This window comes from Alosa alosa, chromosome 13, assembly GCF_017589495.1.
Source record: "Alosa alosa isolate M-15738 ecotype Scorff River chromosome 13, AALO_Geno_1.1, whole genome shotgun sequence".
Lineage (NCBI taxonomy): Eukaryota > Metazoa > Chordata > Actinopteri > Clupeiformes > Clupeidae > Alosa > Alosa alosa.
Genome location: NC_063201.1, coordinates 26,553,911 through 26,569,376, shown reverse-complemented (window position 1 = coordinate 26,569,376; position 15,466 = coordinate 26,553,911). Strand labels below are relative to the sequence as shown.

General features: G+C 44.1%; 2 protein-coding genes across 4 annotated transcripts in view; one reads left to right on the top strand and one right to left on the bottom strand.

Annotated features, from left to right (window-relative positions):
- Positions 1-6,368, bottom strand: part of LOC125305800 (raftlin-like) — a 66,987-nt gene extending 60,619 nt beyond the window's left edge. Inside the window, exon 1 of one of the 3 annotated variants that reach the window (XM_048260770.1) lies at positions 5,576-6,368. The gene's annotated coding sequence lies outside the window, so the exon portion shown is untranslated. The remainder of the gene's footprint in view (positions 1-5,575) is intronic. The other 2 variants (XM_048260769.1, XM_048260768.1) reach the window with 2 other exon arrangements.
- Positions 6,369-10,952: 4,584 nt separating this feature from the next.
- LOC125306175 (cysteine-rich venom protein latisemin) lies at positions 10,953-15,362 on the top strand. Its single transcript, XM_048261383.1, has 9 exons — positions 10,953-11,013; positions 11,901-11,978; positions 12,349-12,352; positions 12,518-12,618; positions 12,811-12,901; positions 13,519-13,661; positions 13,811-13,896; positions 14,152-14,246; positions 14,391-15,362. Exons 2-9 carry the CDS (start codon positions 11,919-11,921, stop codon positions 14,531-14,533), a joined length of 723 nt encoding a protein of 240 aa, XP_048117340.1. The 5' UTR covers positions 10,953-11,013; positions 11,901-11,918; the 3' UTR covers positions 14,534-15,362.
- Positions 15,363-15,466: the final 104 nt, after the last annotated feature.

Below are 15,466 nucleotides of genomic sequence, written 5' to 3'. Positions count from 1 at the left end.
CCAAGAATGGGGAAAGGTGAGAATCAATCAGGGAAAGAGAGAGAGAAAGAGAGGGGAAAAAAACAGGCCGGCGAGATTGTTCATTAGATGGAGCTTGAGGGGAGGGATGGAGAGATGGGAGTGAGGGATGGGGGGAACGAGTGCGAGAGAGGAGCGACGAGGTGGGGGGGCTGCGCTGCGCTGCGTCGCTGGGCGATGGGCCGCGCGTAGGGGCCCTAATTAGGAGCCTCTTGAAAAGGCAGGATGGATTTGTGGCGGCTGTCACGAGAACCGTCGTGTGCAAAATGATGGCGATGCAGGGCACTCTGCGCGGACACTTTGTTAGCCTCATAGTGCTGCGTCCTATCTGGGTTAGTCCTAATGACATCTCAGAGGATCAGAAGCGCGGCGTGGCGCAGGGCACAGGAGGCGCACCGTTTGTTCTTATCGACGGCACAACGTAGTGTTAGTGTGAGTAAACCAACGGATGATTTGGAGTTTGCCTCTCTTTATGAGTTGTATTTTCCACTTCTCTATTCTCTTGAGAGTTCTCAAGTCTCTGTGAAACAACTAACAGAACGTACACAGGAAGAGACAAAAAATAATATATATATATATATATATATATATATATGTGTTCACTGTTAACACCAGTTCTTCTAAAAGTAATCTCTCCTAAACTGCCACTAAGGACTGACACAAATCCCTTTATGAGAACAGATCAAAAAATGTTTCAAACAACCCATGGGAGACTGACAGCGTGGAGGTAGCCAGAAGTAGCATTGCTGCTTCATTTATTTATTTATCTAATTTTTTATTTTCTTTTTCTTTTTGGTGAGAACTCAGTGTTCTTGCCTCAGACATGTTGCCCCCAGGGGCAGCTCACTCACCATGTAATCTACAGGAGTGGAGGAACAAAGGCAGCGAGAGAAGGAACGAAAGAAAGAAAGAAAGAAAGAAAGATGGAGAGAGAGGATGAGGGAGAGAGAGAGCAGAGAGAGTGAGAGAGAGCAGTGATAGGAGCTCCGGGGGTTCTTGTATTTGCATAGCATGAGCACTCAGAGACGCAGAGAGTGAGACAGAGAGCTGAAGTGTGGAGAGGAGCAGTATTTTTAGACCTGACAGAGGAAATGTGAGATGTTTATGACTGCGCAGAGCGACTGCTTTTCTTCTCCCAAAAACGCTTGCTTTCATGCTGCCAAATTTTGGCAGCTCTGTTCCCGTGTTGACCGGCTACACCCCTTCAAACCCCCGCCCCAGAACCCCCCCTGCTCACACCACCCCCCCTCCTCGCTTCCCTTCCTCCTTGTCACCCCACCCATCCCTTAGCAAGGTTGAGACTGACAACAACACAATTCTGGTCCAGTGAACAACCCGTCAAGGGAAGACAGGCAAAGCTCTTTGGGTAAGTCAACAAAAATTGGAAGAGAACCATATTAGTTCTTCTAACACCTTATGAAATCCTGCAGTCCACCTCTGCGCTTAAGCTGCCCCCCCCTGCCGTCACACACATAAATCCTGGCTAAATCCCTGCAACTGTAGAACAGCAGTGTGGAAGAGACAACGGGCAGTATTTTGAAGGATTGTACAGTAAGACAAAAGTAAGACAAATTCCCCACTTGCTTCTAAGCTGGGGAAAAAATAACAACAGGAAATGTTTGCAAGGATGCCAACCTCTGTGGCGAAATTACACCAACCAGCTGTGCAGATGTGGTGGACTAACACCCGAGTGATGATGACAGTGCTGAAGTTTCACCAGCTGAAAGCAACGCTTAATAGTCCTGTCAACTTCAATAGTTGCCTTCCTGGAAAGGACATACGTTCAAAGTCAAGGTCCTGAATTTTTCAAGTAGGGCCTATTTAAAGCTTGGGCCAGAAAGAAAGGCTATCAAAAGGAACGAGCACAAAAAACACCCCCCCCCCCCCCCTCCTCTCCTCTCCCTACAGAGCATGACGGTTACCCATGAAAGTGTTTTTTGCTGAAACAGTGAGGGCCGAATCAAGGGGGAAAAAATAGAGACGACCTTCCCACTCTGACCCCATCACCCCCTCCCCTTCCACACACACACACACACACACACACACACACACACACACACACACACACACACACACACACACGCTGTAAGAGCGACAAATAAAGCTATCCCAGCACAAGGCGCAGTTTCCTGCCTCCGGCGCTGTGGATTCAGCAGGGAGAGAGAAGGGCTCTCTCTCTGGAGAGCCCTGAGATGCGGGGCATCCCCTGTTTGCACTTCCTGCTTCCTGCTGGAGCTTCCTTCCCCTGGCTGAGGCGTCACCTCCTCACCTGGGCGGGAGAGCTCAGGCAGCGGAGCCGAGGAGAGGAAGAGTAGGGGGCAAGGAAGTGGAAGCCAGGAATGGGATGTTAGGGACGGGGCATGTGTGTGTGTGTGTGTGTGTGTGTGTGTGTGTGTGTGTGTGTGCGCAGTGCTGGCAGGGCATGGCGTGGCTTGTGTGTGTGTTTGTGTGTGTGTGTGTGTTTGGGTGTGTATGTGTGTGAGTCTGTTCGTTAGTGTGTGTGTCTGTGTGTGTGTGTGTGTGTGTGTGTGTGTGTGTGTGTGTGTGTGTTGGGTGTGTATGTGTGTGTGTGTGAGTCTGTTCGTTTGTGTGTGTGTGTGTGTGTGTGTGTGTGTGTGTGTGTGTGTGTGTGTGTGTACAGTATGTGTGTGAGTCTGTGTGTGTGTGTGTGTGTGTGTGTGTGTGTGTGTGTGTGTGTGTGTGTAACTGTGTAAGCGTAGGAGGGAGTTTGAGGTGATCGGGGTGAAAACAGAAAAACATGAATATAAGTGGGCGGAAAGGAACTAGCGGGGTGGACAGTCAATAATGCTGTCCACTCCTTACAGTAACAGCCATGTTTAGATATGCCGTATCTGTTGGAGTTGGGAGGGAAGGGAAGTACTTGCTAGTTGTGCAAGTGCAGAGATGCTGGGAAGTGAGCTTGTCAGTTAGGATGTTGAACTTGTTTGTGAGTCTTGCAGCCAACAAACACGCCAAAGGTCAGTGCTAAACAGTCATAAATCTTCCTGGACTGTGTCAGAGCTCGCTGGCCACAGACTGCAGTGAAAATTTCCTCATTTCTCTTCGCAGATGTTTACTCTGAGGGTTTCTCTAGACTAGAGGCTTTGACTGGTTTTATTCCTGATAGAGATGAGTTCAGTTGCTTTTTGTTTTATCCAACAACAAAAAAAACAAAAATAATCTTCCTTGAGCCTGCCATAGGAGGGCTGTAAGGACAGGAGAGTGATGACACACTTCACTGCCCATTCAATGCCAGTCTTCAAAATCCCCATCCGCCCGCCCCTCTCAAGGCCTCACCACTGCCACACTGAAAAAACCTGCCAGATGGGATTGCCATGGGAACTAGCCCCTTGACGACGATTCCATACAAGGGAGAATAAAGGACACCTATCTGTCTCATTCTGCATCACCCCCCCCCCCCCGTCCCCATGCACACCACCTTCCTCATCCTTTCTAGAAAGGGCTTTCTGACACTCTTATCTTCCTAGCATTATGTCTTGTCTTCTCTCTCTCTCTCTTTTCTGCCTCACTCTAGCACTCTTGTTTCTCTCTGTGCTGTCTGTGAACATGAATTACAATGAGACATTTTTCTTCACGCGGGCGATTCCACTGGGATTGGGAAAGTAATGTTAAAAAAAAACGAGAACACCGAAAGAGCAGACGATTTAAACACAGGCTTAATTCTTCAAAGGTAATCTGTCTGCCTTCACAGGCACACAGACAGAGGCGCACCGTTAAAGGCCAGTGATTGGAAACATTGTTGGTCCAAATTTACCCAAGTGCATTTACCTATTGTGGGGCCATTTTTTTTTTCTTTTTTGTATTTCAGATGGAATATTGACATGTCCTTCGTGAACATTACTAGATCAATACCACAGCAATTTTCTTGACCACCCATTACACCAAGAGTCGATTTGCCCTCAAGAAATACTGAAGCCGCCTTCCCTCCACCCTTCCTCGTCTTGGCACAAGTGCTACAAAACGGTCGCTTACTTTCCTCCACCTCCACATGGCGCGCTCGTTTCATTCTTTACATCAAGGCCCTCTTGGCCCCATTTGAAGGTGCACTTCACAAACCAGTGGTTGTTGAAGGAAGCAGAGACTTAATCTTCTCAGTGATCTTGTCAGAAGAACATAATCCTTTCACACTGCCAAGTCAGATTTGCCCCTCTCATAGCTTGTACACGACCCAGAGCTGTCGAAATCCTCCTAAAGCTGATTCAGCTTCGCGTGAACATGCAAACGCCAAAAAAAAAAGTTCCTCAAAGCCTAAGACTGTAAAATGTTGTTTTTGAACAAATGTGTGAGACATGATTCTTCAGGAACTGAAAGTACTCAGTCATCCTAGGCAGCAGGGGACAGCACAGTTTAGTTCGGCCAAAATGTATGATCCCCCTACCATGCTCTTGGACTGATGGAAAATGACTACACAGTATAGCTTTCATGAGAGGACCACTAATTGAGTTTTAAAAGCCCCCAAGGTGCTCCAATTACATGTATTAAATTAAACTGATCGCAGGAAAAAATGTGACTCTGGACAGACCATGAGAGTATGTGATGGTGGTTGGGTTTCATACCGCTGCTTAAGTTTTACAGCTGCGGGCCGAGTTTGACATGTTAACCGTGTTAGCGCTACCAGCAGCCCATCTCATCCATCATCCTAAAGGGGGATTTATGGGGAATGCACAGACGCCTGTTAGGGGGGCTGAGAGTCCCAGAGCTGACCACTCTCTCTCTCCCTCTCTCTCTCTCTCTCGCTCTCTCTCTCTCTTCTCCATGCGTGGTTATATCTGTCAGGGTGTTGGCAGTGCTTGGCTCATGACCTTTCAACCCCCCCCCCCACAATTCCCCTGTGACAACGCCATTTCTGTCTGGCAACTCCTGAGGAGCTTTTGGGGTTGGTGGTGTAGCCAACACAACTGAGACAGTTACAGCCAGAGAACCCGAGGCTGGAACTGATTAACGGCACTCCTCTCCTTCATTCTCCTCATCTCTCAATCCCTCTCCTCTCCCTCTCTCTTTCTGTTGAGGCGGAATGGGACACACTTTCTAAACACGTCATGCCTGGTCAGGGTTCAGACCCTAGAGCCGGCGTAGCATAGCATGCATTCCTGCCTCCTCTCGGCACCACACGCTGCGCATGTGACCGCAGACTAACCAGGTCACTGATCTGTGTGATAAGCTCACTACACGCTAGACACTCCGAGGCATGCTCTGCCAGCCAACCAGCCAGCCAGCCAGCCAGCCAGCCAGCCAGTCAACCAAGCTCAGGCTGCAGAGTCAACACGTGTGGTGGCAAAGTTTGTGGCTTGTGGCTTCCCATGGGTGATTGTTATTTCATGCCCAAAGTGCGACACCACTGAAAGAGTCTGTGTAAACAAGCTGAATACATGATAGCATTTTTGTTTAGTGTGTGGAAAGCTCCTCTACCCAAAGCACACATTAAAAAAACAAGAGACAGACAGTGTAAAGGTGTAAAACAGAGAAAACAGTAGAATGGTGGCAGTTGAGGCAGAGAGAGAGAGAGAGAGAGAGAGAGAGAGGAGAGAGGTGTTACCTGTTGTGAAAGTGGTGACAAGCGGCTCCTCCAAGTTGGCCAGAGAGATCAGGAGTGGGCGAATGGACCGGAGCAACCGCCGGGGAGAGGCATGAACAGGAGTGACGGGGAGCACGGCACCAGCACAACACGCAGCCGAGGTGGCAGCGAGCAAATCCTCCGCAATTCCTCTCAGGAGCCGAGTGGCTCTGATAAGAGCCGAGACTTTCTGGCGGAGAAAAAAAAGATGAAAAGGAGCAAACGAGGGGAGCGATAGAGGAGCAAAAATAAAGACACGGAAGAGGCTCCAAATCCAGGGGGATCAGTCGCAGAGGCTTCTCTTTCTCCCGCTCAGAGGCTTCTCGCAGCTAACGGAAAGGCAGCAAGCACACTTTTGCGTGCTCTTGTTTAGGTCATGCTCAAAGTATGCCTGTGCGATGTTCTGCAAGCTCAGGAAAACCACATCCTCTGACATGTCTACCTTCTCTCTCCTGCTGAGCTTTTTTTTTCTCTCTCTCTCTCTCTGTCTCTTTCTCTTTTCACTCACTCACTTTCTCTCTGTCCCCCTCTCTCTCACTCTCTCTCTCTCTCCTCTGTGATTGTGCGAAACGACAGAGCTGTCTGACCCAGACACCGCTCAGCGTCTCCACCCTCTGCTCCCCCCTCTCTCTCTTTCTCTAGTCTTCTAGTCTCTCTCTCTCTCTCTCTTTCTCTCTCTCTCTCTCTCTCTCTCTCGCTGCTCCTCCAGCAGCCGCTACAGTTCCAGTCCGCTGACTGAAGAATCCAACTGAGAACGAGAGGCAAGGGGAGCGAGAGAGGGAGCGAGGGAGGGAGACGCATGGAAGGAGGGGAAGGCGAGAGGCGGGGGATGCAAGAACAGAGAGAGAGGGAGTTGCTAAAGGAGGAGGAGGAGAGAGAAGGTAGGCAAAGAAGGGGTAAAGGGGGAACAGACAGCGGCATGGAAAACAACAAGGTACTGTAAAGAGTAGGAGACAGAGAGACAGAGAGAGAGAGAGAGAGAGAGATGGAAAGAGACAGAGAGAAGGAGTGGGAGGGGAGTAGGTAAAGCGGTAAACAAATAAAGACAAAATGAACAGAAGAAAGGAAGAGGAAAACAAGAAGTGCCCAGGGGACAGCAGACGAGACGGCTGGTGACTCTCAGACGGCGTGGACGTGGGTGAGAGGGTGCTTGGGGGTCTGACAACGTCTGTGTCTGCCCTCTGCAACTCTGGGATGGGGATGTATTTTTCATTAGCCCCAGACGAAGACCCCCCACTCCTTCTGAACACACACACACACACACACACACACACACACAACTTATATAGCAGCATATCCATTATTCAGGGCAATCTGTGTGAGAGGGCAGCCCCCTCTTGACACGGACCACTGACACGGAACCTGTTTAGACCCCCCAACCCCCCCCAGTCACACACCCACTCTCTCCAAAACAATCTGATCCTCAGAGACGTCCATTTTGCAAACAAAACAAAAAGCCAAGGCAGTATGGACCTGGACAACAAAGACAAAACACACACAAACCCTGTGAGGGCAGTTTTTCAAAAAACAAAGTCCTCAGCGAAAACAAAGTCCTCAGTGATGCACACCACAAAATAATTATGAAGACCTGGTTCAAGAGACCAGATGAAAAAGCACTAGAGCAGCAGGAAGGCCTTTATTGTAAATAAATGGACTGCACTTCCACTTGTCCCCGACTGCACAAAGAAGAACTCACAAAAGCGCTCACCCTCAACTCTCTTCTTGTGTCAGTCTGCCTACATAAATCACAGATAAAGGAGATTCTGTGCACCACGGGAAACCATTGGGCATCTGGCATACTCCTTTCGGGAAGCATTTATTTCAGTCAAATCTGACTTGCACTGTACATGCCAGTTTCTTTTACGCACAGTGGTGCTCCTGTCAAACCTCACTTCAGGCCACAAATTAATGATAGGGCGCATGAAAGCGCCAGTCTTCCTGCCTGCTCCTCCACTGCAGTGCCCTTGGTTGTCGGAGGGTGGGGCGGGATGGCGGGGGGTTCCATTTTTATGCTTTTTAGAGGACACCGGCTCGTCACAGACATCTATCAGCCCTGCAGTGTGACACGGGCGGCCACCGACAGGGCGGGTGTGCGGAGCAGTAGAAACGCAGCTCCGCAGGGCTGGAATCCTGTTGTGTCCTTTCCTCATTAGAATAGAATGGAGGCGAGGGAAGCGCTGCGAGGCGCGGTTAGAGCTTCCTTGAACAGCCGCCTGAAAAGCAGGGTGGTGCTGGTGATCTCCCATGCATAGTCTAATTACTGCTCTCATAGCCCCAAACAGTTTTTCATTTTTGGGGGGAGGGTGTGTATGTGTGTGTGTGTGTGTGTGTGTGTGTGTACTCTTTCTTCCAATGCAAAACCCCAGGAACATAACACGGCCAGGAGAGTGACACAGCCAGAGTGCCGGTGAGCATGTGAGTGACAGTTATGGCGGTCTAAGGAGAAGAATAAAATGGCAAAAATGAACCATAAGAGTGCCAGGCAGCCAGGAGGAGAGGAGCCCCCCTCCCACAACAGTCCTCCTCCTGGGACCACACTAGAAGCCTCTCCGCTGGCTTCCCTCTCTGCTTCCCCCCCTCCAGAGACGCACCTAAAAACAAATCCAGCGCATAGCTAACAGCTATCTTTAGTGTAAGAAAGACACAATGTGCTTGGAGGGAGATTTAAAGAAAGCCAAGACAAGAAAATGTTCCATTTATGAAGGATATGAGGCACAATCAAACCATACTAACTTATGCTGACTATGCAATTAGAATTTCTAAGGCATCATAGAGTTCATCTGTTGAAACAGAACCATGGTTGTGCATGAGGAAATTCAGAGCAATCTGTTAAGAAACAACATTTCAGTGGTCAACATTACAGCAGAATAGTGGATAGACTAGCCCCTGAAAGATACTGTACATTCCACCGTTTGCTTCAGTTTGTTATGGTGGTTGACAGAACTTTTCACAGGATGGCCTGTGTGATTTGTGGCATAGCTCCTATATTCTAACCCTGAGCTAGCTTTTAAGAATTGCTATTCTTATCACCGGTTGCAAATGAATCAATCTGATTTCATCAGAGTCAAATGTTCCAGGTGCTTTTAATTACCAATGTCATAAAGGTAACCGTGAGCGATGCCTTCTGGCAAAATGAAAACAGAGGGATGCAGTGGATGCAGATGGAGTGCATCTTCTAGCATTTCTAAGGTTGAGTCGCCCCCTTGTGGCGAAAACCCTAACCTACTCTGACAGTGTTGCAGAAGAGGAGGACTATAAATGACGCAAACATCTATTCCATGTTGTGCAGGTGCTATACAGACACTGTGAAAAACTGACTGTGAGAAAATAGGAAAATAATGTATGCTATTACTCTCCTGTTGTTTTGATATACCGTAGGGAGAAAGGTTATAGTGGACAATTTTACTAATTAGACACCTAAGATCATTGGTCAATAGATGGAACAAAAACAAGTATCCTATTAAAGAGAGGGAGACTAATGTTTAAAATATAAACAGAACACATTTTAATACTACTTTATGTATCCAAAAGCCTGAGGAAGAGTCTTAAGCCCAACAAAGAGGTTGAAATAATATGGTGTACCATGCCTACACACATACGCCTCTACAACAATTTGTTAATCTATGTATCTGAACAAGAGCCAGAATATTATATTGTCAGAACCAGAATAACAGGTAGTAAAATGTCTTTTGGTATGCTGCCTGATTATCCACTTCATGTAACCTGGCTAAGCCCTGATGATGACGGGGGGGGGGGTCACCTGGCAACGTAATGACTGACAGTTTTAAGGTTTATTTTTATCTTTATTTTTATTTTATTTACTTTCTTTTACCCTCAATCTATTATTTGATTAATTACTGTCATAATTACTGTTATTCTTTTTCTTTTATTTTTAAGCACATTGAGTGACATTCTATGTTTGATAACGTGCTATATAAATAAACTTGAACTTTGAAAGTAAACTACTACAGATGTTAGTGCCATTGACGTCATTTCTGAGGTGCCACTTTTATCAGTGCCATTGAAGTATTTCAATATAGCTCATTACTTATACACCCATAGCTGTTAACACCCACGCCATTTAGCAGTTGCAACATATCTACAATGTCTATTGGAATTTGCTCAGCAGGCCTGTCTGCTCGCAATCTTTCCATTCAAGCCGATTTCCGAATCACCAAAAATCCAGGAATCAATCACAACCACTTGTGATGGGGTGGGCTAAATATGGAGCATGCGGTGGGTCTAATGTGATGACAGACAGAAGAGTACAGCTAACACTACCAATGGCTACGCTGATGGCGTCATAATAATAATAATAATAATAATAATAATACACGTTTATTTATATAGCACCTTTCTCAAACTGAAAGTCACTTTACTGTTCTTCCAAAAATAATTGGTAAGAGTTGTACTTGACTGTACCTGGTTACGCACCTTGGAAATCGGAACACGTGAACCAAGCATCCCCAGACCAATTCTAAATCTCAAATGAGATTTGATAATTGGTCTGGTGTCAGCCAGGCTGCAGGAGACCCTGTGGCCTTCCTGGCACTGCTGTCATAATGCAGTACAAGATAGCAATAACACAGAGAAACAGAAGGAAGCCTAATTCAGTGTAACTATTCTAAGTGATCTACTTACGATAAACATTAGAACATAAAAATCATACATTTGGATATCACATCTCCCTTTGCTTTGCACTCTCAGCCTTCAGAATTAAACATCGACAATGCTATCAAGACCAACTAAACAAACAAATCGGGCGCAATCATGTGATCGCATAAGTCTATGCGATTTGTGCCTCAAGTGTTCAGCAAACGCTGCGTCATTCTGCCCACCACAAACTGATTGACACATATTACTATTACTATATAGTCTATTATGACATCAAGTTGGCGTGCAGGTGAGGTTCCCTAACAGAGCAAGATGACAATGCATACTTTTTCAGAACGAGGACAACATAATCCCCTCAAATCTAACCCAGCAGTGGTACAAGGAGAGGTGAATTTCAAACTAGTTCCGGGGTAATGGGCCATATCCGACCATACAACCAACTCGGTTGATGAATGCATCGATAGTATTCTTTGACTACCAGGGAGCAATCCATAGATACACTATTTACATCATTAATCATTGTTTAATTGTTGACCAGTGCTTTGGGAGCTCCCTCTCTATTCATTGCTGCTTTAATGCAGTGTACACAGGATCACGGTGCCACCCAAGAGGCCCATGTTTACTCCTGTCATTGGATGTCGGATAAAGGAATCATTGCTTTATGGCATCCGTCCTTTATTCTCTCAAGTGTTATTAATAGATTATTATGCACACGTGTACAGCCTACTTCACTGCCGACCTTATATAAAGAGGGTGGACCGTACATCCAGAACACTATCTCTTCAGTCTTTAGTGCATCAAAGCAGGTAAGATGGCATCATGACAAGATAGAAATATTTAATTTATGTATACATGAATTTAAAGTTCTTTCAACTTTATAAATTTGAGGTACTTGAAGGACTCTATGTTGTCTGTGTTATACAAAATCTGATCCAATTTTAATTCCAAAACATCATTGTGTGGACTTTGAGTTAATGGTGAGAGAAAGTGGAATAGAACATTATGTCCAATATTCCAATATGGGGTTTAATGTTCTGCATTATGTCCAATATTCCAATATGGGGTTTAATGTTCTGCATTATGTCCAATATTCCAATATGGGGTTTAATGTTCTGCATTATGTCCAATATTCCAATATGGGGTTTAATGTTCTGCATTATGTCCAATATTCCAAAATGTGGTTTAATGTTCTGCATTTCTCATTAGTAGGTCACTTTGACAATATAACTATAATTCTATGTACTGTAATGACAGTATGACAGTACTGTCCCTGTGTATCTGTGTGTGACTGTATTTAGAGATAAGCAGGAATATTATGACTTTGCAGTGTTTCACTGTTCTGCATGGCTGCGCCAGTAGCTATCTGCACCGGATTGCCAGGTAGTCTGATTCAGTGTAGTCCATGTGAGATGGGATGACCAATGCCATCTCCCGTCAGCCTGGAAGAATACTTAAACCCTAACTATTTCCTTGTTTAGTTAGAGCAGCTGATGGATCTTTAGGTGAAGTCATGCTGTCTCTCCCTTTTTGCGCATCATTGTAAATAAAACTCTGTTCCTGATTTTTCATACTATTGGTCTGACTGGGTCTCTATTCATCTGTGGTATCAAAATTGCCATCAATGGTTAAAAAAATTAATAATTTCAGTCTAGTGAAAAATATGGGGTTTAAACATATGCTACTCTTTCTCTAGGCCAGGACCACAGACACCATGTTCATGCTAACAGTCTGGACCCTGACAGTGCTTCAGATGTGCACTGCTTGCAGTCTGGTGAGCACATCAATTACTCTACAGTAATTACATCTATTAGACTAGCTTATAAAATATAAAAAAAAATATATATATAAACACCACTGAATAACAGTGACTTGATAAACAACATTCAAGGATTTTTATTTGTCGCATTCATAAAGATGTGTGCATAGGTGTCTATTTATAAGGATAAAGAAAAGGATTTTGAAGAATTTAATAAATAGATTGATTATAATCTTAATCCTCAATTTATCATGCAAGACCTTGGCAAAAGTTGAAATAGATGTCATAAAGTTAAGTCATTAAGTGTCATACCTATCAAACTTGTCAATAATCAATGCCCTTCCTTCCCTCATTCTTATGCTCCAACTCCTAAATGAATTCACAGCCAAGTGAGTATAACCATATAGACTTTCAACCTCTGTGACTGAGCTCTGTTTAATCAATATTAAAATCTGTTCATTTACCTTTCATGAGTATGAGTAAAAAACAGACCAAAACATTGTTTTGTCTTTCCGCTGGGTATGTGTGTGCACATTCTGTCCTCCTTTGAACAGACATCTGCACAGACAGTTCCGCTGTTCAGGAGGAGATTGTGAATGCACACAATGCCTTCAGGAGGGCAGTGAAGCCAACAGCAAGCAACATGCTGAAAATGGTGTGTCCGATTTCTCACTAATATTGACTTAACAATCTTAACAGTAATATTTCAATAAAGGAGGGGAGCTGCCCTGTACACACAAACCGACATTCTAGTATTCTCATGAACTGAGGTACGATAACTGTGTGTGTTTGGAGACTGTGTGTTCTTACCTGTGCTCATCTGTGATTGGCTATCCTTTGCACTCAGAGCTGGAACCAGACGGTGGCAGATTCAGCCCAGCAGTGGGTGGACAAATGCAAGATGGGGCATGGCCCATCGAGCTCCCGTCTGATTGAAGGTGCATCATCGCTTTTCCTTCAGCCGTAGATGAGCATCCACACACATGTACATATGCACACACATGCACAGAAATGTACACGTAAATAGTCTGTACAAAAACTTTACAAACACATACATTTCAACATATTGTAACAAACTACAAAGTTGTCTCAGAATGGTTTTATTGGTTACACACCAAAACACATGTACGTCATTACACTGGCAACACAAAGGAGGTCAATTAAACAAGCACAATACACAAACAGGGTAGTCACATACAATACACGGGGTAAACACATGAGGTACAACATAAAGAAAGACTATACCAGCTTACACATACATGACAAGGTAAACACAATTACTCATACTAAAACCAACATCAACATTACACACACACACATACACTGCACAGCATTATGGGAGTTCAGTCATGAACCAGCTAGGCTCAGTTCACTACAATATTAATATATTACAACATATTCAACATTTTTGCTAATGCCAGTTGTAAAGACTAATATTAACTATCTTAGACTAAGATACAAACTATCTTAGACTAAGATACAAATGGAAGGATTAAGGCATGATAACATGAATGAATGAACACAGATGAAAATAAATAACTTTTGCTTTTAACAGGCTACGAACTTGGGGAGAACTTATTCAAAACTGGAGGTTCTAACACTTGGACTGAAGTGGTGAGTGCTTGGCACAGCGAAGAGGAAAACTACCAATACCCCACTGGATCACACAATGGACAACCTATTGGCCATTACACTCAGGTATTTCTGGTTCCATCCGAATAAACATGGGGGAATATGAGATTGATTCACAGTTCAATTACCTAATTATCTAGCACAAAACCCCACTGATCTGCTGTATGAGATGGATACTACAGGTTATCTAAAAACACTTATCAATTTAATTTTAGGTTGTATGGTACAGCTCCTATCAGGTGGGCTGCGGTGTAGCCAAATGTGGCAACTCCTATTTCTACGGCTGCCATTACTACAGAGCGTATGTCACACACATTTTAATTTTTCACCTTCACTTGTTATCCATTGAGCCTCCTGTAACACCATTACACCCACACCATTACATTGTTATGTGAATGAAGTATGCTCATATAGGCCCTATGTGGAATGTGCAGTATCTGGAAATGCTATGATCCCAACACACAAAGACAAAAGAACAAGCAACAATTACTGAATTTGAACAAGAAAGATTACAAGAACAAAGAATAAACATTTTTGTTTTGTTTTGTTTCCATAGAGGAAACTTCTACACAGGAGGGCAGGGTATTCCACCATACACTGAAGGAGAGCCTTGTTCTGCCTGCCCAGACTCTTGTGAGGACAAGCTGTGCAGTAAGTACTCTAAATCCTTTCTAAAAAGAAAACTTTGCAGTCAATTGTCCTTAAAGGTCCGGTCACATACGTCTTTAAAAATGTTTCAACGATTATGAAGAGAAACAAAAAGCTAACCTCTTACCTGTTCTCCTTTTATTTCAGCTAATCCTTGTCCATACATTAACAAATTCATCAACTGCCCAGCCTTGAAATTACTTGCAGGGTGCACCAACACCTATGTGAGGGCCTTCTGTTCCGCTCTGTGCCTATGCCAGACAGAGATTGTCCCTTTAGCAAAAAAATAAGGATTTTCATCTACAGTAGTACTTAAAGTAAATTGAATCAAAATGTGAACTCATGACAATGCTTACACTGGATATGAAACAACACAACCATTTCTGACCATGCTTTGGGGCTTACATATGAAGTGCAATTAGAACAATTTCTCTTCTGCAAAGCTGTGCTGTGCAGTGTTTTTAATTATGTAGCCTACTTAATGTGATAACTATTCACTTCATCTGTTGGTCCTGGCTCATTAATATTTTGTTTAGCTTTCTTTTGGAACAGATACATAATGTGATAAGATAGAAGAGGTGGTCTTTGTATAACTTTAACTTCATGTTGCCAGAACCCTTTCAGAAATATAATTGTGAATGTATAGGCCTTACTTAATCATATCATGGACATAAAAAATAAATAAATGTCAACACATGCAACAATCAACTAGGTCTATGCTATTTTCCTGAATGGTAACTAGCCTACTTGGTATATAACGGAAGGAGACATGGAATGAAACAATACAGAAAATGACATCTGCCTGAAAACAGCATTTTACTTGTTTTACATGATCATAGAAAGCTAGCCATTTATTTGATATTAGCCTAAGCACATTTACATTCTACTTGTTGGGTTATGATTACGTATAAGGTGGGCACTAAAATGAACCAGATAATATGATAAGACTTTCACAGCCAGGTGCCGCTGTTGCATAATTGAACACATTCAAAGAAAAGGTAAAGGTCAACCTATACCCTTTTCTTCTCTGCTTGTCTGCAGTCTACCCTGAAATGTGCATCTATTCCTTCATTGCTTGTCTTTGCACAGTTTCTTTAAATAAACTTTATGAAAGCATTAGGCTACTGTTACACTACTTTTGTGATTATTTTCCTGAATAAATGTAGACATGTGCATGCAGAATAGGTAGCCTATTTCAGCAGCAAAGTTGCAGTTAGGCTATT

Bases quoted from the DNA above. Each gene is read 5' to 3' on its own strand.
- LOC125306175 (XM_048261383.1), top strand. From the start codon at position 11,919: ATGTTCATGCTAACAGTCTGGACCCTGACAGTGCTTCAGATGTGCACT. The intron at 12,619-12,810 runs GTGTGTCCGATT...CTTTGCACTCAG, and splicing joins CAAGCAACATGCTGAAAATG to AGCTGGAACCAGACGGTGGC. The intron at 14,247-14,390 runs GTAAGTACTCTA...CTTTTATTTCAG, and splicing joins TTGTGAGGACAAGCTGTGCA to CTAATCCTTGTCCATACATT.